This window comes from Vicia villosa, linkage group LG3 (genome assembly GCF_029867415.1).
Source record: "Vicia villosa cultivar HV-30 ecotype Madison, WI linkage group LG3, Vvil1.0, whole genome shotgun sequence".
Classification (NCBI taxonomy): domain Eukaryota; kingdom Viridiplantae; phylum Streptophyta; class Magnoliopsida; order Fabales; family Fabaceae; genus Vicia; species Vicia villosa.
The window spans coordinates 204,495,491-204,517,202 of NC_081182.1; the positions used below are offsets into that span (position 1 = coordinate 204,495,491).

Below are 21,712 nucleotides of genomic sequence, written 5' to 3' on the forward strand. Positions count from 1 at the left end.
CGATTCCACCTCTCCCCGAAACCCATCCTTCTAAGCATATATCTCAAAAAGTCCCAAGAAACACAATCGTAAGCCTTTTCGAAATCAACCTTCACCAACAAGCATTTTTTCTTCTTCCTCTTCGCCATATCTAAAATCTCATTAACGACCAAAACTCCATCAAGCATATTTCGAGAAGGAATGAAAGCGGATTGGCATTTAGCGATAAGCTTGTTCAACACCCCCTTAAGCCTAGCCGCAAGAAGCTTAGAAAGAATGCGGTATAAGCTCCCAATGAGACAAATAGGCCGAAAATCCTCCATACCGAGCGGATTATCCACCTTTGGAATTAAAGCAATAAAGGAAGCGGTGATCCCCTTAGGAAGGATGGACACATTATGGAATTCATTGACAAACCTCATAACATCATCCTTTATGAACCCCCAACAAGCTTTGTAGAAACCAAAATTAAACACATCCGGCCCCGGACTTTTGTCGCCATCCGAGTTCCAAATAACCGCTCTAACCTCCTCTTCGACAAAAGGTCTCTCAAGGTATTCATTTTCAACATCCGAAACTGTTTTGAAAACAGCCCCATCAAGATTCGGTCTACTCACCATTGGTTCTTGGAATCTAGCCTCAAAATGCCGTTTAATCTCCTCTTTAACCTCCCCCACTTTGTTGGTCCACACACCCGCCACATTAATCCCAACAATTGAATTTCTCACATTCCTCCTTTTCATTGCCTTATGGAAAAATCTCGAATTGGAATCTCCCTCTGCAAGCCATGTGCTTCTCGCTTTTTGTCTAAGAAAAACCTCCTTAGCCTTAACCGAATCCCACACTCTAGAAGATGCAATACCTCTCTTCATGGCCAAAGAATCCACATCCACCCCACCATTGTTAGCAGCCATGAAATCTAAAGCATTAAGGTCTTTTATCCCCTCGTCCACCTCCAAATTAAGGAACCCATACGTCACCGCATTCCACAACCTTAACTTCTCACGCACTCCCTTCAATTTCTCCTTCAAAACAAACGCGGCCTTGCCCCTCACTACAACCGAATTCCACGCATTTTTGACAAAAGGAAGAAAATTCTCATGCTTCAACCAATCATTAAAGAATTTGAACGGCTTCGGACCCCAATCCACTCCCCTCCCCTTAATCCAAACTGGACAATGGTCAGAAAGATCTCTCGGTCCTACCACCTGCCCTTCAATCATCCACGCCTCCAACAGACAATCGGAAACCAAAAATCTATCTAATCTACTCATGGCTCCCCCATCCCTACTAAACCAAGTAAATTTTTTCCCCACCGCTCTCGGATCCACCACCTCCAAAACGTCAATGAAATCATTAAACTCTTCCATCTCTTGGCTTATAAGATTCAAAGCCCTCCCCTTTCTCTCCTCTGGACACTTTATAGCATTAAAATCTCCTCCGAAAACCCACGCACCCTCCGGGAAATCAGCCTTACGCTTTACCAATTCCTTCCATAGCACTCTTTTTTTTGCAATTATGCACGACGAATAAACATTCACCACATAAACATTCAAATTTTTCCATCTACCATTGAATCCCACATAACCATCTCCCGCAAAACTAAACCCCAAACCGAACAACCCTTTTCTCCACATGGATATGATACCTCCTGATCTGCCCCGCGAAGGTCTAAATGTCCATTTGACATCAGTTCCTCCCCACATTTCATACACTACTGTATCAGTAAAAGATTCAACTTTAGTTTCCTGTAACAAACACAAATCAAAACTATCCTTTCTAATAAGCGCGCCCAGAAACTATCTACGAAGTGTAGAAGTTCCATAGTGACATCTGTTTTGGGAAGCACATGAATAGTTTATTAGTTGATTTCAAAATTATTGATAGCGTAGATAGCGTAGTTTACCGTATTTGGTTGAAGCCTCATTTGAGGAAGCATATTTGTAAACTCATGATTTTGACTGGATCCATGAGATCGCATTGTGTATAACTGTTTTCTTGTGCTTAATATAATTCCATATTTTCCAAAAAAAAATTGAACCCACCTTCTAAATTATAATTATAGATCAAAGCAACACGCGGGTCCCAATCTTTTTGTATACAATAATACAAATGAAATAACAAAAAGGACAATTCTACTCGTTTTAACGTTTATTTTCTTTCACCTCTTTATTTCATAAGAGATAGAAGTTTATACAATTTATTCTCAAATTACATCACTAGCTTTATATTCAAATTCCCTTATAATCCATATTTAGTTTACAGATTAGCCAATTCCTGGAGCTCTAACAACCTTGTTAGATTCATCAACATACAATCTAACTCTCTGAATTCTATAATCAGCTGTAACAAATGAATCATGTGGCACCACTTGAATTTCAGCCTCTGGCTTCTCTTCCTTTATTTTCCTCTCAGCGTCTTCTGCAGTGACACCAACTAGTTCAGGCCAACTTGTTTTTGTAGGGTTGTTTGTCCCTAGAAGTTGGTTATAAGTCCCTTCAACACCAAACATATTTTGATGAGTAAAACTCAGATAAAAAAACACGATCCTGTTACATCGACACCGATAATAATTTAAAATCAAACGTAATTACAAATATCAAAGTCGGTCTTAAACGAAATTTTTACAAATTTTTTTTTTAAAGATGTCGGTGTTTCAAAACTTTAAAATTTAAGAATGATTAATTTTGTGAGAAAGAGCAAAATTAAAACTTACTTGGCAAGGGTTCATTTGGATGCTCCTTATGAGGATTAGTTCCATGTCCTTGTTTTTCCCCTGCCATCAATACCAACTACAGAGAACTTCAAAAAAGAAATAAGGATCTTTTGGTGATTTATGAACAGGATGAATGTTAGAATAACGATCCTTGATTTTTATAACCAAATGAAGTTGATTCTAATACGGCACCTCTTTTGACATTTTGTTAATGAGACAATTTAGGTGGTTTTAACAATGCCATGTGCCTTGATTTGGTGCCTTGGTAGTGTCGCATAATCTAAATTTGGACTATATATATATGATAATGATGGTATATGCAAATAATAATTTACTGTATCTAATAAGTGAAACTATGTCTTTAAATTAGGTCCGTTAACGATACAAGAAAATCGAAAGGATTGAACCATTTCATAAGTAAAAAATTATCAGATTCGAACCCAAAATTTTAATTTATTCAGAATTAAACCAAATCAAAATTATTAGTTTAGTATAAATTTCAAACCATACCACATCGTTAAAAGATAATTTGTTAAAACTAAACCATTTGTTAAATATTCAAACTGTTATATTTTTTTAAAAATAAAATAAAATTTCTTTAATAAATTTCTATTACCTTAAAATTTTGGATAGAGGAAGAACTCACACTTAAGAAAGACTCTATACCTATCAAATTAACTTTTACGTAAGTGTTTGACCTAATATAAATGTTTCCTCCTCAATCATGATCCTGACCTAATATAAATGTTTCCTCCTCAATCATGATCCAACCGTTTTTTTTTACTTAAAAAATTATAATTCAACTTCTAATTTTTCATTGACAAAATTACAAACCCTCTCATATAATTACAATTTTGAACAGAAAAATTGTAAACCCTCTTAACAAACTATTTTTGAACGGAAAAATAAAAACCCTCTCAACAAACTAATTTTGAACGGAAAAAATAGAAAATCCTCTCTAGGACAAAACTACCCAAATCCTCAATACACTAAAAAAGACCACATTTTATTGTTGTATTGAAAACTCAAACTAACTATCTCTATTTAAATTATTGCTCAAATTCTATTTTCTTTCTACTATTCGATGTAGGACTTTGATGAATATACTATTCAACTCAACAAATCATCCCTTCATAGAAAGTCTCACATATCTTCACTTTGTCTTCAACTTCATTTTCAAAGTGATCATTATAATTATAATGATTAGCATATTTGTAAAATTATTTCTTTTCAATATTGTTGTATTCTTTATCCCTTTATCAGAAATTTTGTTACTCTCCCTTTTTCGCTTGATCCAAATTTTTGTGACTCTTCCTTCCTCACTCGATCAGAATCTTAGCTCTGATACGATTATTGAGAAACAAGTGTAAATTATTACATTGATTCAGTTGAAAATATCAAAGAGACTACAACCAACTATATATACAAGCTCTCCAACCAACTAACAAATCAATTACTAAAAATAGAAAGTTCTAACTAACTGTAACAAAATGGAAAGTTTGTTGAATGCTTGATTAACAAGTAAAGTACATCTCTCCATGCTTTCTAACACCCTTCCTCGAGCTCAAGCTTCGTGCTTTCTAACCCCCTTCCTTAAGCTCAAGTATAATAAATATCTATCATGCCAAACTTGGATACAAATGAATTGAACTTAGTTGATTGTAGTGGTTTTGTAAGAAAGTCAGCCAGTTGCTCTTGTGAGGGAATTGGCAGTAATCTCATCAAATCTTGTTGAAATTTCTCATGCACTAAGTGACAATCTATTTCAACATATATTGTTCTTTCATGAAAAACTGGATCCGTTGCTATGTGAAGTGCACTTTGACGATCACAATACAAAACTAGAGGTTAATTTGGAGCATGAAACATGCAAGGCTCTCAACACATACAAGAGCCATACCAATTCACAAGTAGTTGAGCCTAGAGCTCTATACTCGGCTTCAGATGAGCTTCTTGACACAGTTTGTTATTTCTTAGATTTCCATGTTATGAGAGATGAACCTAAAAAACAATCATCTGATGTCGATTTCCTTGTATAAATGCATTTGGCCTGGTCTGCATCTGAGTGTCCTAGGATTTGAAGTTACCAAAGGCATATTTTACAGTACTGTGGCTTAAAAACATTTTCCAGTATCTGAATCACGGTTGGAGATTCAGAGGTTGTAGTAAGTTTGGGGGAATTTATGACAGGTTCTAAAGAAATACCTGTGTCATGAATGGATGAAGGTGTGTGTTTAGGTGAATTTATGACAGGTTCTAAAGAAATACCTGTGTCATGAATGGATGAAGGTGTGTGTTTAGGTGAAGGAGGATAGGTTTTAGATTTGATGTTAGGGAGAGAGGAAGAATCTAGAATTGTACCAAAGTTAAGATTCAAATTCTTACTTGTTTCTATAATTTCTGCAAAATGTGAAGTTGCTTCCTCAACTATCTTTTCCTTTATCACAACATCTGCAACTTCAGACAAGGTGAAGATTTCAAAAATTTGTTTCGAGAAAGAAATCAGTTTTCAAGAATGAATGAAGATTGTGAAGATTTCGATATTGTTGTCGTCTTGTTCACTAGGGCACTCTTGTGTGTTATTAGTGAAATGAATTGCTTGTTATGTTTATCTTAAGTAAAAATAATTTCACACTTGCAAGAAACATCCACTAAGAAATATGGAACAAATAACCACGATTGAATGAAACAAATGTAGTTGTTATACTTTTAATATTTAAATTACAAAAAGTATTAAGGGTCATGGGCTTATCAACTATCAACTATCTACCCAATACTAAAGTGTTGCCCAAACTGACCTTTTTGCCCTTCCAAGCAAATATTTTTTCCCTTGCTAAAGGTTATTCCAGTAATTAACAAAATAAAATTTGCTTCATGCCAATTGTTCTCTTCTCATTGGTCACTTCAATGATCTGTTGTACTTTCAGTTTACTTTTCATCTCACACGTTTTCTCTTCTCTCTCACACGTTTTCTCTTTTCTCTTTCGTTTTCTCTTGTCTCTCTCTTTCTATCCTTCCCTCTTCTCTCTCCTCAAACCCTAAAAATCTTCCATCCTCGCCGTACACACCCAGATCGCGTGAAATATCTCCTTCCCGATGTCGCACACTCAGCCGCCGTCACACCATTCCGACCGATTCCATATAGGTATAGTTACTTTATGTTTTTTATTTGTTTACTGATGTGAGAAAAGTAAAAGAAGAAGGAAAAGAGTAGAATCACCATTGTTTCGATTTCAATTCTTAGGTCTTTCTAGGTTTTAAAACACTTTTTTACTTTGATTTTTGCAGAATGCTTTTCAATGATACACTGTGTTCAAATCGGGTGAGTTTCGCTGACCCAAATAAGGAAATTTGTTAGAATCACTCTCTTTCCACCAGGTTTGTTCTCAGTTTCTTAAAAATTTTGGTGCTTTCATTCTTTTTCATTACGATGTTGAATTCGTTGTTGTTTTGTGTTTGATTTCTTATATGTTATCTTCCTTATGTGTTCGTCTCTCTCATTCTCTATTATCAACTTTGAAGTTTGATGCTTTATCTTTATTTTACTTGCAAAATAGACTTTGAGAGATTCACAAATGTTAGGATTTTTATTCTTACCATTTATTTTCTCTTTATTTTAGTATATTTGATCTTGATAATGTTGTTTATGTTAGGTTTTTCATAATGAACAATTTCTTATTATTATTATTTTGTGATAAATAAATTTCACAGTACATCTACTATCGATACTTTTCTGGCAGAGAAAAGAAAGGTACTGATAAATAAATTTGCATTATAACTAAACCAAGATATAAGTAAAATTGGTTGATCTAATTTATGTTAAGTATGGATGCAGTATTCTTGTACAAGCTACATAATTGGAAAGCTTGAAAGCTAATATTCCATGGATGTTAAATGCCACAGTTTGTGTGGCACTAGACATTTTTGTATCCTACATATACATTCAGATTATTATTATTATAGGTTTCTACTAACTTTTACCTGTTAGTATATATATTGTTAGTACATATATGATATATGATATAACCTTAACAATATATGACAGATAATTTCACAATACATCTACTATCGATATTTTTCCGGCGGAGAAGCGAGAAGTGGTGATGAAGAATATCATAGTGACATGTAATTGATGTCATGATGACTATATCTATGTTAATCACTTGACACATTTATATGTAGAATGTTGGTTGAGTTTGCTTGAGATTAATTTGAATTCACCCTGCTATCTTAGTTTTCATGGTTGATTGAGATTTACTTATTTGGCTCATTTGTTTATTTTCGTTTGGTCAGACTAGAGCAGTGCTGCAGTTTGCAGGATGGTTGTTGCAGATGGTGTTTCTGAACAAATGAATCTACCAGAAGTTTCAGAACAATTGTATCCACCAGAAGCAGAATTTGTCTCATAAACAAGGTGTGCTAATGCAACATCCTTAACATCAACATAACATTGTGTTGCATTCACATAACGTTTTGCTGCACCATTGAGATACTTGAGGATGTGAGTTGTACTAGCATTAATGGTTTCTTGTAGTAATGGTCCAAGGACCAAAACTGGGTTCACTACAACCAAATAAACTTCATTTTCTTTTGCTATATTCCATACTGGTTGTTCTGCCACTGTCTTCCCATAGTAATACCAATTCTGAAAAACAAAAAATTTTAATATTAATTTTTCTAAAAATATTTATATTTTTTTATTTAATAGGAAGGTATGCCTTAGTATGTAGTTCCAAGACATTAGTCTTGCTCCAACGCAAGCTGCAGTATGCTGTTATGATGTTAGGTAGCATATATTGTGTATTAATGGCATATCTTATGCCTAATGCTTAATAAAATTTTTAATTTTGGCCTTTTAAAAAGTGTCACAATTTGAGATGAAAAAATATCTCTCAATAATTTTATCTCTATAATATGTATATGTGATTTTGAGTTTAATTCTTTTTTACATAGGTTTACTTTTTTGTCTCCATGGAGGCTCTAAATGCTTTAAAGTTGCCAGTGAAGGTTAAAGCATGGTTTCTCGGATCAGTGAAACTTAAGGTTGATGAAACATTTTCTTTCTCAGAAACTTAGGAGTATATTGTATTGAATCTGGTTAGATATAGCTGAATGATCACTATTCCGTTGTTTCTTGTTTTGAGTGGGTATACTTATCGATAGAGACTGATTATTATAGCTGAATTTCACCCCTTCCTTATTTTTAAATAGTTGAGAAGAAATGTATCTGTTATTTCAAAATACCTACAACTCTGTTCACCTTTAGAAAGTGGATGATATAATTTTTTCTATTTTGTGAATCTTTCTTTTATGGTCTATTGAAAAACATGCTTGCAAGATGATAAGATCAAGTTTCTATCTTATTTTATGCCTTATATAATGACCCGGTTGTACTTTATTATTTGTATTTTATATCATAATCATGTTGTAAAATGATTGTAGGTGAAAGATTATAGACCACTTTGGCCGATATCTAGGAATTGTTTTGTAATATAAGAAAGGTTAATGTTTTGGAAAATTGGACAGTTATAAATTGTATTAATGTTTTGCTTCTGAAATCAGCACTATTTTTTGATAGTAAGTCAAGTTTTTATATTCTTTATTTCATTGCAGTGTATGCTTGCAGTAGATTAATATTGAAATATACTTTGCATCTTACACTGTTGGACACAGTTTGCCCCGCTAGATCCCGTCTGATTTATTGAGTTTCTGCATAGTATACTTTAAAGATTTTCTGCAGTGTAAACTATTGTCTCGATGGCATAATGTCGATTCAGTGTCATGTTCAATGAAGAAGATACCATAAAAGAGGTTTCTTCCAAGTGGTTTATTGATTTGCTTGAAGCTTTAGAAGTTATGGCCAAAGATAACGAGCAAATACCCCCGTGGGAAATGAACTTAAAAGTGGAGCTGTTACAAAAATGGAGATGTACTCCTTTTGAATTTTTTTATTATTATTTAAAAACACCAAATTTCTATATGCGTACTCTTTGATGTATTTTACTAACCAAAATATTTTCACAAGTTTGATAGAAAATTGAATCAAACTATTTATATAAATAAAATCACTTATTTTACATTCAGTTTATTAAATTGTATATTCCAATTGTTTTTCAAGTTTGAATATATCAAGACTCAAAGTTTGAACATTCTTACATACTTAAAGCACTAATCTTTTTCAAGTTTGTAGTTTATAAACTTATGTTTTTATGCACTGTTAAATTTTAAAACAAGCATGCAGGTCCCAATTGTGTTTTTAATTTCGATATCGTTATGAAACAAAATAAAAATTTAATTCAAAAACTTAGTTTTGATTTATACTCAAGTTGAATGATTACATTCAAAATTATTTTAGTTTATAGCATTTTGTTTTAAGTTATGGAGAGGTTTAAGTTTTTCCTAAAGTTCAAAGTCATTTTGTGCAAACGTCACATATTTTTCTTATCTTTCAAAAAATACTACACTACAAATAATGTTAGTAGGCTGTATTTTAAGGGTCACTATCAACCTAACGCATATTTTATTTATTTTTTAAATGTTAAAATTCTTTTTATTTTCTTTCCGTCTCATGGGTCAATTTTTTTCTTTGTATAATTATTTAATAATTAAGTAATTCATTTATAATTTATTTATATTTAAATAATTTATACCATATCAATTGCATGATAGTATAATGTATTTTTTTAATTCTAACAACATTAAAAATGTATTTATCTCACGGGTCACTAACAGGACAATATTTATTTTACTTTAATCAATCATTATTTTAATTTAAAAGACAAAACCTTTATTTTTAAATATTAATTTTTTCTCCATCTCACAATTATATTTTCTTTTTTGTGTATGTCTATTTAATATAATTCAATCTATATGATTATTGTTCATTTTAAAAAAAGTAAATCATTTCAAATTATGCATTTATCATCTAAAATTTTACATTTATATTCGATACTATCTAAGTGTTATGACATTATGACTCATTCATGTGTTATTTCATGATTATTATTTAAAAGTTCTAAATTACTGTATATATATATATATATATATATATATATATATATATATATATATATATATATATATATATATATATATATTTAATTATTTATACAATATTATAATTAAATTACCCGTGCGGAGCACGTGTCTCTTACTAGTTTTTATTGAAAAATGGAAAAATATTAGGGTGTGTTTGATTCGAGGTGGGGATAGGAGAGAATATTTATGATAAAATGTGTTTGGTTCAATTTTTAAGAGAGGAGAGAAGGGGAGTGAATATGACTTCTAATATTTATTAAATTAATATATTTACTAAAATATCTTTAGTTTTATTTTATTATTTTAAAATTATAATTTTCTTTCATGTTTCTGTTTTTTTTTTTTGTGATTTTTTCTCTACTGCTTCCATCAACTTATTATAATAATTCTTCACTTCTCCTACTGTGAGCTGGAGTAGTCTTATTCAGCATAATCAAGCGAGGCCTAGAGCTGTAGTGTGCTTATGGTTGGCTTGTCAGGATCGTTTGGCCACAAAAGTCAGACTCAAAAGAATCGGGCTTCTGCAAAGTGAGCTTTGTAGCTTTTGCAATGAGGCTCCTGAAGATTTTAATCACCTCTTCATTGATTGTAGAATTTGCTCTGTTGTTTGGAAGAATGTTCTCCAATGGCTTCAAGTGAGGCATATACCTCGTAACTGGCTGGAGGAAATCACATGGTTAACTAGTAATACTCGTGGGAAGGGTTTTATGCAGAATATGCTTAAGCTCTCGATTGCAGAAATTGTGTATGCATTGTGGATATACAGAAATACAAATATATTTGATAGGGAAAATGTTGATAATACCAATAGTGTTGTTAGGAAAATAGTCGATATGATAATTCAAAGAGGGTGGATGAAACCCAAACAAAGGAACAAACTTGCTTTGCTCATGTTATAGTTTGTTTTAGAAGAGGCAGGATCATCTTGATCGCCTATTTGTAATTGTTTTTGAAATATATTATATACTCTTTTATTTCAAAAAAAAATAATTCTTCACTTTCAAATTATTTTTTGTTTTTTATTTAATAAAAATTATAATTACAATAATTTTTTGTTTTTTTATTATAATTTATTTTATCTATTCAAAAGTTGTTATCAACTCGTAGTTTAATTTGTGTCGAGAGTTATAATACGAATCAAGTGTACTCAATTTTTTAATGTTATGTGATAGGTTATGACCTTTTTATTGCTCTATTATACAAATATTATTTCCAAAAAAAATATTTATGAAATTTTCATTTTTTTTAATCAAGTAAATATTATTAATTCAAAAAACATGGTACAAACAAATGGTGATAAAAAAGATCAAACCAAACCAAAAAACCAAAACTATAGCATCAACTTTGCAAGGTGGCTTCTACATTTCCTATGTTGCCACCCTCTATACCCTATGCTATCTTTAATACTATCTTCTATCCCATAAGTATTGTCTATATTATCAAAACAAACTCTATTCCTTAAAGACCATATACTATACACTGTCTCTGCAATAGCTATTTTGAGAAGAGAAATTCTCCAACCTTTCCTTCTAGTAATGTCAATTAGCCATACCAACTCTTCCTCCCATTTCTGAGGTCTGTGCCGTAACTCAAGCCACTCTAGAATATGGCTCCATATAGGTAAAGTGGCAGGGCATTGGAAGAATAAGTGGTCTATGTTTTCATCATTCTGCTTGCATAGACAGCATATTTTATCTTGCCCTTGCAGTAACACCAAGCTAGCCAATCGAACCTTGGTTGCCAACCGTTTGTGGCACGCTAGCCATAAGCACACCATTGCACGGGGACGAGCTTTATTATTTCTAATGATGTTTCTCCAAGATACTCTACTGCCATCATGAATCAAGCCGTGATAAAACACACTCAATTTAAAAGTTTGTTGTTGGAGAGCTTGATCCCACTGCTGCTGCAGTGCTGGAATAACCAATCTTTGACTCAATATATTCTTTGCTATCCAACTACTGTGACTTTTAACCACATGAATCATGACATCAGACTTATGGAAGTAATAGTTATGCATCCATTTTATCCAAAGGTTTTCATCCATTCTGCATATATATCATAGAGATTTGAGCATAAGGACACGGTTCCAAACCTATAGATTAAGGATCTGCAATCCCCCTTGAGCAAAAGGCTTGCAAATAGTGCTCCAAGCCACAGGACTTTTCCAGCTATTATCTGTACCTGTCCAAATAAAGCTTCTACAAATCCTAAAAAAATTGTAAAATTGTAAGTTATTATTAAAATCTCTCTCATCCCCTCATGAGTCAAACATATTTTTAAACGAAATCCCTTCCCTCCCTTCGTTTGAACCAAACATATATAATTACAAAAAAATCCCTCATCTCATCTCACCTCCCCTTTCCTTCCTTCCATTAAAATCCATCATCTCCCCCTCATTTGAATCAAACAAACCTATATTTTTAAGATCAATTTTTAAAAATTTATATTAGAGATACAATAATGTTAAGACATTATTTTCGAAAATAATATTTATTTTGTTCAAATTAAAAAAATTATTTTTATTCAATCAAGTGACATTTTTAAATTTGAGGATAGAAATTAGGCTTGGCAACATAACTTATAACTTATACCTAAGGCACCAATCCAAACTCATCCTAAATTTGATGGACAAAATTCGTTTTGACTGGTATTATGGTTGAATATTTTTCAATTACTACATATAGAGACGGACCAGGACATTATAGTACGACCCCGAACCTACTCCATTTATTTCATTTTTTACTCAATTATTTAGTTTTACTAATTTAAAAATTTGAGTTTGGGTTTGAAGAAGGTAAGAAATAAGAACCATCCATGATCAGAAAAAATATTAGGTAGACAAAAAAAATAGCACATAATCTTTTTGGAATAAAGATATTATTATTACCAAAAACAGTTAACACAACCGATCCAAAGATCCAGGTGATGCACTATGCATCCTCAGTCCTTAAGGAGATATATACAAAGTATCTATATCAATGTGATTACTAATTCTCCTACTTAAACCACCCCTAACAAAAATATCATAAAGAATCGGTTTCCAAATTTGAGGCTCTATGGGAGCATGATTGAAGATCACTTCGTTACGATGTTTCCAAGTTTCATCCCAAATGCAAGAAGATGGGAATTACTAATATTTGTTTTGCAGATGACCTTATGTTGTTTACCCGTGGTGATATAACTTCTGTGCAAATTATGATGAATGAGTTCCAATAATTTTCTGAAGCTACAGGTTTGTGTGCTAGCCTACCCAAGTGTAAAGTGTATTATGGTGGGATCCCTGAACATGTACAACAGCAAATCCTGAGTGTCACTAGTTTCTCTGCTGGTACTATCCCTTTCAAATAATTGGGTGTATCCTTGTCCAGCAGAAAACTAACAATCCATCATTGTAGACCTCTTGTGGATCGGATTCTGAGTAAAATAAGGCACTGGACAGCTAAACTTCTAAGCTATGCTGGTAGGATTCAGTTGATCAAAAGTGTTTTATTTGGTGTCACTTCTTACTGGATGAATGTCTTCCCAATGCCAAAAACAGTTATCAAACATATTGAAGCCATTTGCAGAGTTTTTCTGTGGAAGGGTACAACTAACATGAGTATGAAATCTCTGGTGGCCTGGGATTTTGTATGCAATTCTAAGGAGATTGGGGGTTTAAGTATCACCTTCCTGAAAGAGTGGAACACTGCAATCATGGGTAAACTGTTCTGGAATATTCAAGCCAACGAAGACAAATTATGGGTTAAGTGAGTGCATATGTACTATTTGAAAAGGCATAGCGCGATAGATTGGCAATATAAGAATTTCTCCTGGATTATTGCTAATATCTTTAAGTGGAGGGACAAAGTGATGAATAAGTAGCATGGACAGATGCGATTCATGCTAGAAGGTACAAGACTGCTGCAATGTACCATGAGTTGCGTGGTGATCGAGCCCAGGTGAAGTGGCATCATATTCTGGCCAGGAACTTTGCGAGACCTCGTTCCAGATTTGTTCTGTGGCTCAGCTTGTTAGGGAGGCTAAGTACAAAGGATCGGTTGCTTAAAGTTGGTACTGTTATTGATCCAAGATGGGTTTTCTGCAATGGAAATGAGGATATGCACCATCTTTTCTTCGAATGCAAGGTATCTAACTATATTTGGAGAACGATTTTGCTGAGGATGGGATATGATAGAAAGTCGCGGGGATGGACACTGGAGAAAAGTTGGATTATGGGGGAAACCAAGCGAAAAGGTTGGCGTAAAGACCTATTAAAAATAGCACATAATCTTACCTAGTACCTACAATCAATTTAAATTTTTTATTAGTTAAAAAATAAAAATAAAATTTTTCTCTCCTCTATTATCATAATCACCTCAGAATTCCAATTAAAAACCAATTTCAATTTTAAATAAATTTAAAAATTTTCCTTTTAAGTAATTTTTAAAAATAAAAATTTATGTTCGATTTCATGCAAAGATTTCTCCCCCCACCTGTCTCATTATCAATTTATCAAGATATTCCAAACATTTTAATTTTGTTATATTGTTAATTGTTAAGCATTGTATACATATACAATCACCGTTTTCGGTAAATAAAAAAAAACACTGAAATTGAAGGAGGGTCTGTTTGAAACACTTTTATTTTTAGTTTTAGTTTTATAAATTTGTTTTAGAAACCTGTTTTTGAAAAGAGAATAAAAAATAAATTCTGTTTGATGATTATTTTTTGAAAACTCTTTTTGAGATGAGAAAATAGGAAATCTTGATTGGCAATATAATATTTTGTTTTAAGAAGAGACTTTTAAAGCCTATTAAATAATTTAAATTCTCAGGTATATTGAAGAAAACATAATTCATAATATTTTTGTTGAAATATAAAATATTCAACTAATATACATTTACGTACAAATAAAATATTTTTAATATAATTAATAATTAAGCTTTTAAATAAATATGTAATTTAGTTTGACTGAATAAATTAGGAATAATAAAGTGGACTAAACAGAAAAATAAAGACTAAAAAAATGCTATCATTTTTTAATAGGGATAAAAAAATGTATTTAACGTTAAATTAAAAAAAAGTAAGAATATACTATTTTACTAAAAAGAAAGAATTTGTGAGATTATTGTTTGAAGAATTATTTTAAAAAGCTAAAAAAAAAATATTTTATTTGTAAAAGTAAAAAATTAATTAATCTTACATTTAAAGAGTAAATTATATAATAAAAAGCAATCGAAATTATTTTAAGAAAAAGTAACGGGCCTCAAATAAAAGAAAGAAAGGGTAGGATGGCTGGTGTATAAAGAATAAAAAGAAATTATAATTGTAGTATCATGTAATTACCATTAACTAAAATTAATGTTTTTTTCCGTGATTTTATTAAAACAGTTTTTGGAAATGAAAAAAGAAAACAAAAAGCAAAACTGAAAACCAAAATATCTATAACTTGTTTTTCGTTTTTAAGATTTAAAAACTAAAAAACTAGGAATTGTTTTTGAAAACAGCTTTTAAAAAGAATGGTTTCAAACAGATTTTTTGTTTTCAAATTTTTAATAACTAAAAAAGAGTTTTTATTAATGTGTAATAAAGAGACAAATCCAAACTTATTATATATACATACACACAAAAGTTATGACAAAATATATATATCCCTCCAAACCTTGATTGACACACAAATCAAAATTTAAGAGAGTGCGAGATGGGTTCTGAAATGAGGGTTTATGGTTGGATATCAATAGCCATTTGTATGGTAATTTGTCTTAATCCATGCATATGTTTGGAAGAAACTAATGGAAGGAGTTGCAATATATATGAAGGAAGTTGGGTTTATGATGAATCTTACCCTCTTTATGATTCTTCAAAATGTCCTCATATTCGTTTGGAATACGATTGCTTGAAATATGGTAGAACTGATAAAGAGTACCTCAAATATAGATGGCAACCAACCAATTGTAACTTACCAAGGTACTAATTTATTAAATTTTTCTTTAACACCTACTCAACAACAACCGATATTTGTAATTATGTTTAATTTATTTATTTTGTAAGTTTTTATCAATATCAAATGTTGGTGGTGTGCGGTGTCAGGATTCATAATTTTATATTATTTTTTTCAGGTGTGTTTGTTGTTGATTGAATTATGTGATTGATTATGATTTTCTTCTGCATATCAATGGATGATGTATGTGTTAACAGCTTAATAACATGTGATGATAACACTAATATGATGTTAACATACACCAGACATATTTAATTGATATTTTTTATAATTAAGATAATAAAGGCAAATTGATTTTTCTAAATATATATAAATTAAAAAAATATAAGTTAGTAAAAATAAATAATAAATATGACCAAACTGATATTTTTATGCATATAAATCAGTAAAAATAAATTATAAATTTATTGAACAGATTTGTTTTATAAATATAAGTTTATGAATTATGTGTTAAAACATTTAAATTTGACCAGGGCAAACAAATCCTTATATATATATATATATATATATATATATATATATATATATATATATATATATATATATATATATATATATATATATATATATATATATATATATATATATATATATATATATATATATATATATATACTCTTGTCTATATGTATAAACACTGTTATATTATATATTTTTAAGATTAAAAATCAAATATTATTTTATTGTAATAGATTCATAAAATATTGAGATTAAAAATCTAATATAAAATGAGAAAAAGATTTTTTTTATTTGTTTACATGTTGACATAATAGTATGAGAAATTAATAAAATATTATAATTTTACTCTGTAACTTAATTTAGTAAAATGTAACTCTTTTTTGCAATATTTTTATAAAAGGGTGTATAAATCTAACCATATCTAAATACAAATCATAAAATTATGCCAAAATTGTGGATGTGTTTGAATTTTTATTTTTATTTAAAAACGGCTCATATCAAATTGAATTTCTCAAACATATATTTCAATACTTATTATTTATTAATTTTGATATATCACGTTAGTTTATTATTTATTGATGTTTAACTAATTTTAATATTTTGAATTAGTTTAATTAGTTTATTTATTTATTTTTATTAAACCATCCTTCATATGATTTGGTTTTTCCTTTAATTTTAAATATTAATTAATCAAAGTGTTTAATAACATTTGTTTAAAAATATATTGTGTTTACAGATTTGATGGAAAAAGTTTCTTGACAAAATTCAAGGGAAAACAATTAATGTTTATTGGAGATTCAGTGAGTCTGAATCAATGGCAATCATTAATATGTTTGCTTCATTCTACTGTACCTAATGCTACTGTAATAAAAGAGGCCGGTGAACCCATCACAAACCACACATTTCAGGTTAGTGAACCCTTTTAAAATTGTTGCAAAAAAATAAATAAAATAAAATAAAAACATTTTTTTATATTTTACTTTGAATATAATTTGTAGTAATTTTTTAATATTTTTGCAGGAATATGGAGTTTCAATTATTGCCTATCACACAACATATTTGGTTGACATTGAAGTGGAAAAAATTGGTAGAGTACTAAAACTAGATTCTCTTAAGAGTGGAAACATATGGAAGAAAATGGATGTTTTGGTTTTCAACACTTGGCTTTGGTGGTATAGGAGAGGACCCAAACAACCGTAAGATTTTTAGAAAACTCTTTTAATTAATTAGCATATATGTATAATTTGTTATGGATTATTATTAAAAAATTATTTAAACATTTAATAATTTTAAAACTAATGTTTAAATTTTTCTATAAAATTCATTGGTAATTTTTTTTTTATTATTTTATAAATTTTATTTAAAATAACTTTTTTTAATTAATACGGTGATTTTTATTTTTAAAAACACAATATCTGATTTTATGAACGAGCAATCAATGTTCTAAATTAGTTGATCTAACACAAATAATATTTTCAAGTAACTGAATTCGAACCTAAAACCTTAAGAAGAACACACATTTAGATCTAATATTCTTATTATCGACCCTCGATCGATTTTTAATGTGGTGATTTTGATTTTGTATTGCAGATGGGATTATATTCAAATAGGCAAGAGAATTGTAAAAGACATGGATAGAATGGAAGCTTTTAGAACTGGTTTGACAACTTGGGCTAAGTGGGTTGATAAAGAGGTTGATACAACCAAAACCAAAGTTCTTTTTCAAGGAATTTCTCCCATGCACTACCAGTAAGTTTCGCAATTCCTCTATCTTTTAAGTATCGCTTCGTCTCATATTATTAGTAAATTTCACTTTTAAATTTATTAAATAAATAATTAAAATATTTGATTTATATATAGACCAAATATATTAACTATTTAATAAATAAAAAAAGGTGAAATTTACTTATAATATAAGACAGAAGGAATACTTTGTTTATTAGGTTTTTTATCGGTAACTTTTTTAATTTGTGGATATAAAAAATAGTGGTGAAGAATGGAAAGAGCCAGGAGTAACAAATTGCGCAAAAGAGACAATACCAATAAATGGATTATCATCAACACTTGGATTACCAAAAGCATCATATGTATTGGAAAGTGTTTTGAAGAAAATAACAAAGCCTGTCCATCTTTTCAACATTACAGCTCTCTCAGAATTGAGAAAAGATGGTCATCCTAGCTCTCATAATGGCTTCCATGGCATGGATTGTACTCATTGGTGTGTGGCTGGGGTTCCAGATACTTGGAACGAGCTAATGCTTAAATCAATTATAAATTAGAATTAAGTAAGTGTCACTGGTTTAAGTGGATGTTGTTACATTTTAGTCCTTGAGAAAAATTATATTATTAGGGATCACATATATAAGTAGTTTAAGAAAAATTTACAAAAAAAGAAGAAGATGTTGTTAGGACATTAAATATGAAATTTGTAGCATAATAAAAGGCTATAGTAGTGATTGACCTTCATGATTCACAACAAAAATATCTTCTCATCTTTCTTCATCTTCATAGATTAATTACTTGGACTTTTTAAAAACTAACATTCCTTTTGACATGGATCCAAGGTCAAGCTCTAAAACTTTGATTAATGGAAACACACAAGAGAAGAATCAATTCATGCGCGTATCCTAATCTTCAAATGTCTCAAATTCATACTAAAATTTATTAATACCAAATAAATTGTACATTTCTATTGGATGTAACTAGGGGTGGCAAAGCGGGCGGCCCGCCCCGTTTAGGCCCGTCCCATTTAAGCCCGTCCAAATGCGGGGTGGGGCGGGGCGGGCCTACTTAGGTGCCCGAGCTCAAAAGTCATGTCCGCCCCGTTTACTAACGTGTCGGCGGATTGGCGGGCCGGCCCGCTACTTTTCATTTATTTTTTTATTTTATAATTTGATTTACCACATAATTTACAAAAAAATTAATTATTACCAAAAAGGTCGATAAAATATTTTTTTAACAACGCACAATAGAACTTCAACATGTCTTAAGTCCAAACACTTCAAAAAATAAAATAAATAAAGATCAATTATAACAAAAAAATAACGAAATAAACTCAACCACAATAAAAAAGCGTATCAAAATAAGTAAATAAAGAATACATATCACTCTAATCTATTTTAAAGACTAACTACTAAAAAACCCAATTAAGAATTTACATAAGATAGACATTGATAACAATTACACCACATAATACATCATGCTGCATAAAATAGTAGTTCATAAAATATCAACACCTAACTTTCTCACTAATTACTTCATATAAACTTTTATATTGACCGAACTTTCTCACTAATTACTTCATATAAACTTTTATAAAATAGTAGTTCATAAAATATCAACACGTAACTTTCTCACTAATTAGTTCACAAAATTTGCCACACTTATAGACTTATCAAATCCTCCTTTTCTTAAAATCAACATCTATTTCTAAAGAAAACATGTGAGCTAATGTATTAACAACTTAATAATTATGCATGTTATACAACTGTTCTTTTCTTTTAAGCTTTTTCAATCAACACATGTATTAGAAAGTTATAGAAAGAACGTTATAATTATAATTCAATTTGTATGTATAATAATTTAGAATACAATTCAATCAACATAATTATAAGAGAAGATTGTTATTTTTATAGTTAAAGTTGTTTTAATTCTAAATAAAAAATAATTTTTTTTAACAAAAAGCCCGCGGGCAAAATCCGCCCCGCCTCGGCCCGCTGTTTTAAGCGAGTTAGACGGGGCGGGCCAACTTAAGGTACCGAGCCAAAAACCTCAGCCCAACCCGCCCAAAATAGCGGGTCAAACGAGTCGACCTTACGGGCCTGACCCGTTTTGCCACCCCTAGATGTAACCTAATGTAGTATAAATATAACTTATTAAAGAATTGCATGCATCACTAATAAAAAAATCAAGGATATGAGAAACTTACCAAATTTAAGAGATGTTTGTGCTTAGCTTGAATGAAGAGGAGTATAAGCTGATGAGAATCCTAGGTTGATGGAGAAAGGTTTGTGTTTGCTCCTTGAGAGAAAGATTGGAACAATGTGAGATATGAGATCTTTGCTACACTACATTGTTGTCGCGACACAAAAAATATCAGAGCGCAAAAACGCTCGAATAACAATGAAGTCGCCACCAAAGTTTATTTAAAAAGGGATTCATATTTCCATTATCCTATTGTTATTGTCTAATTTCTTCATCTCTCTCTCTCCTTTATTTCTTTTACTAGAAATTTTCTTACTTCCTTGTGAGTGAAAAATACTTGTGAGAAAGCAGTTGTTCTTCAAGAGTGAGATTCTCTACTAACGCAAATTATTACTTTAAGAAATTAATTTTATATTAATCAAGATTTTTGAATAACACAATTCAACCCTCCCTCTTGTGTTGGGATTAACTTGTTCAATAAGTGGCATAAGAGCCTAAATGCTTTTTGAAATTTCTCTGGTATATATAACACATGTTCATCCTAATATCTTAAAGACAAATCTAATGTCGAGACAGATCTTCCGACATCTTTTATGACACCCTGAACAGACTTTTGAAACTGCGTGATTATGCAAAAAATAAATATGCAGAAACATAAATAACACACACATAATTGTTAACTCAGTTCGGTGCAATATCACTTACTCTAGGGGCTACCAAGCCAGAAAGGAAGTCCACTATAGTATTAGTTCAAAGCCTAAATAAGTCACATGCTTACAACTTTCCATCCTAACCATTATCTTGTGCTACCTCTACCTAAGACCATCCTATATATGAGAAGTCCTATCTCACTTCCAATTACCGCAACAATGTCTAACAGTCCTAGTCACAGTTACTGTATCAATGACTTTTCACCTAACTAAAGATCACACCTCAAAGATCAAGTCACAAACTAGTTACAAGGGAAGACTACACTTCCAGTAAAATATACTTAGTCTTGCTTCACAATATTAACTAAGAAAATAACTTGATCTTGTTCAAAAGATTGATCAAGAACATAACTCAACTCTTATGCTTAAAAGCATTAAGAGTGAGAACAAAAACTCAACTCATTACCTAAAGTTTTCTGATTGAGAACAACTATGTCTATAAAAAGTATTAAAAGACACATGGGTGACGTACACCACAAGTTAGAGAAGAGACTCTCAAAACCCTTAAACCTAATTTACAAACTATAAAAAGAAAAAAGAGAAAAAACATACATAAAACTAGGACTAGGGTTGTCTATATATAGTGTTCAAAAGCTCTTTGGGTTTCAAATTTATTATCCATAAATGCTTGATCCACACGTTTGTAGCTGTACCAATCTTGTAATTAACTCTCCTTAAATCTTGCAACCAATCTTCAATTCTTCAATCTTTAATATATAAATATTAATTCTGTTGGAGATTTGATTTTCTTTTTCCAGATGAAATCATCTTGACTTGCAAAATATACTGAGATATATCTAGAATAAATTTCACTGGATCCAATTAAATCTGTCAAGATTTAAAACAATTCGGCACAAATGTTCTGGGTCATGATGTTACGACATCTGTTAGAACATCAATCAT

The 21,712-nt window shown here is 30.8% G+C and overlaps 3 protein-coding genes across 3 annotated transcripts; 2 read left to right on the plus strand and 1 right to left on the minus strand.

Annotated features, from left to right (window-relative positions):
- Positions 1 to 2,092: 2,092 nt before the first annotated feature.
- On the minus strand, positions 2,093 to 2,852 carry LOC131657178 (subtilisin inhibitor-like). The gene is made up of 2 exons (XM_058926655.1): positions 2,696 to 2,852; positions 2,093 to 2,475 (listed from the first exon to the last, which is right to left on the minus strand). Exons 1-2 carry the CDS (start codon positions 2,760 to 2,762, stop codon positions 2,246 to 2,248), a joined length of 297 nt encoding a protein of 98 aa, XP_058782638.1. The 5' UTR covers positions 2,763 to 2,852; the 3' UTR covers positions 2,093 to 2,245.
- Positions 2,853 to 7,666: 4,814 nt separating this feature from the next.
- LOC131659763 (uncharacterized) lies at positions 7,667 to 10,632 on the plus strand. The gene is made up of 2 exons (XM_058928909.1): positions 7,667 to 7,738; positions 10,162 to 10,632. Exons 1-2 carry the CDS (start codon positions 7,667 to 7,669, stop codon positions 10,630 to 10,632), a joined length of 543 nt encoding a protein of 180 aa, XP_058784892.1.
- A 4,784-nt stretch (positions 10,633 to 15,416) lies between these two features.
- On the plus strand, positions 15,417 to 18,520 carry LOC131657179 (protein trichome birefringence-like 38). The gene is made up of 5 exons (XM_058926656.1): positions 15,417 to 15,682; positions 16,912 to 17,083; positions 17,196 to 17,371; positions 17,766 to 17,924; positions 18,163 to 18,520. Exons 1-5 carry the CDS (start codon positions 15,417 to 15,419, stop codon positions 18,452 to 18,454), a joined length of 1,065 nt encoding a protein of 354 aa, XP_058782639.1. The 3' UTR covers positions 18,455 to 18,520.
- Positions 18,521 to 21,712: the final 3,192 nt, after the last annotated feature.

What these genes read in the sequence shown, in the direction of transcription:
- LOC131657178 (XM_058926655.1), bottom strand. Translation starts at nt 2,762, where the DNA reads ATGGCAGGGGAAAAACAAGGACATGGAACTAATCCTCATAAGGAGCAT. An exon ending in TCCAAATGAACCCTTGCCAA is followed by an intron (nt 2,476 to 2,695) that starts GTAAGTTTTAAT and finishes TTGGTGTTGAAG; the next exon opens with GGACTTATAACCAACTTCTA.
- LOC131657179 (XM_058926656.1), top strand. Translation starts at nt 15,417, where the DNA reads ATGGGTTCTGAAATGAGGGTTTATGGTTGGATATCAATAGCCATTTGT. An exon ending in ACCAATTGTAACTTACCAAG is followed by an intron (nt 15,683 to 16,911) that starts GTACTAATTTAT and finishes TTGTGTTTACAG; the next exon opens with ATTTGATGGAAAAAGTTTCT. An exon ending in ATTTCTCCCATGCACTACCA is followed by an intron (nt 17,925 to 18,162) that starts GTAAGTTTCGCA and finishes TATAAAAAATAG; the next exon opens with TGGTGAAGAATGGAAAGAGC.
- LOC131659763 (XM_058928909.1), top strand. Translation starts at nt 7,667, where the DNA reads ATGGAGGCTCTAAATGCTTTAAAGTTGCCAGTGAAGGTTAAAGCATGG. An exon ending in TCGGATCAGTGAAACTTAAG is followed by an intron (nt 7,739 to 10,161) that starts GTTGATGAAACA and finishes AGTCTTATTCAG; the next exon opens with CATAATCAAGCGAGGCCTAG.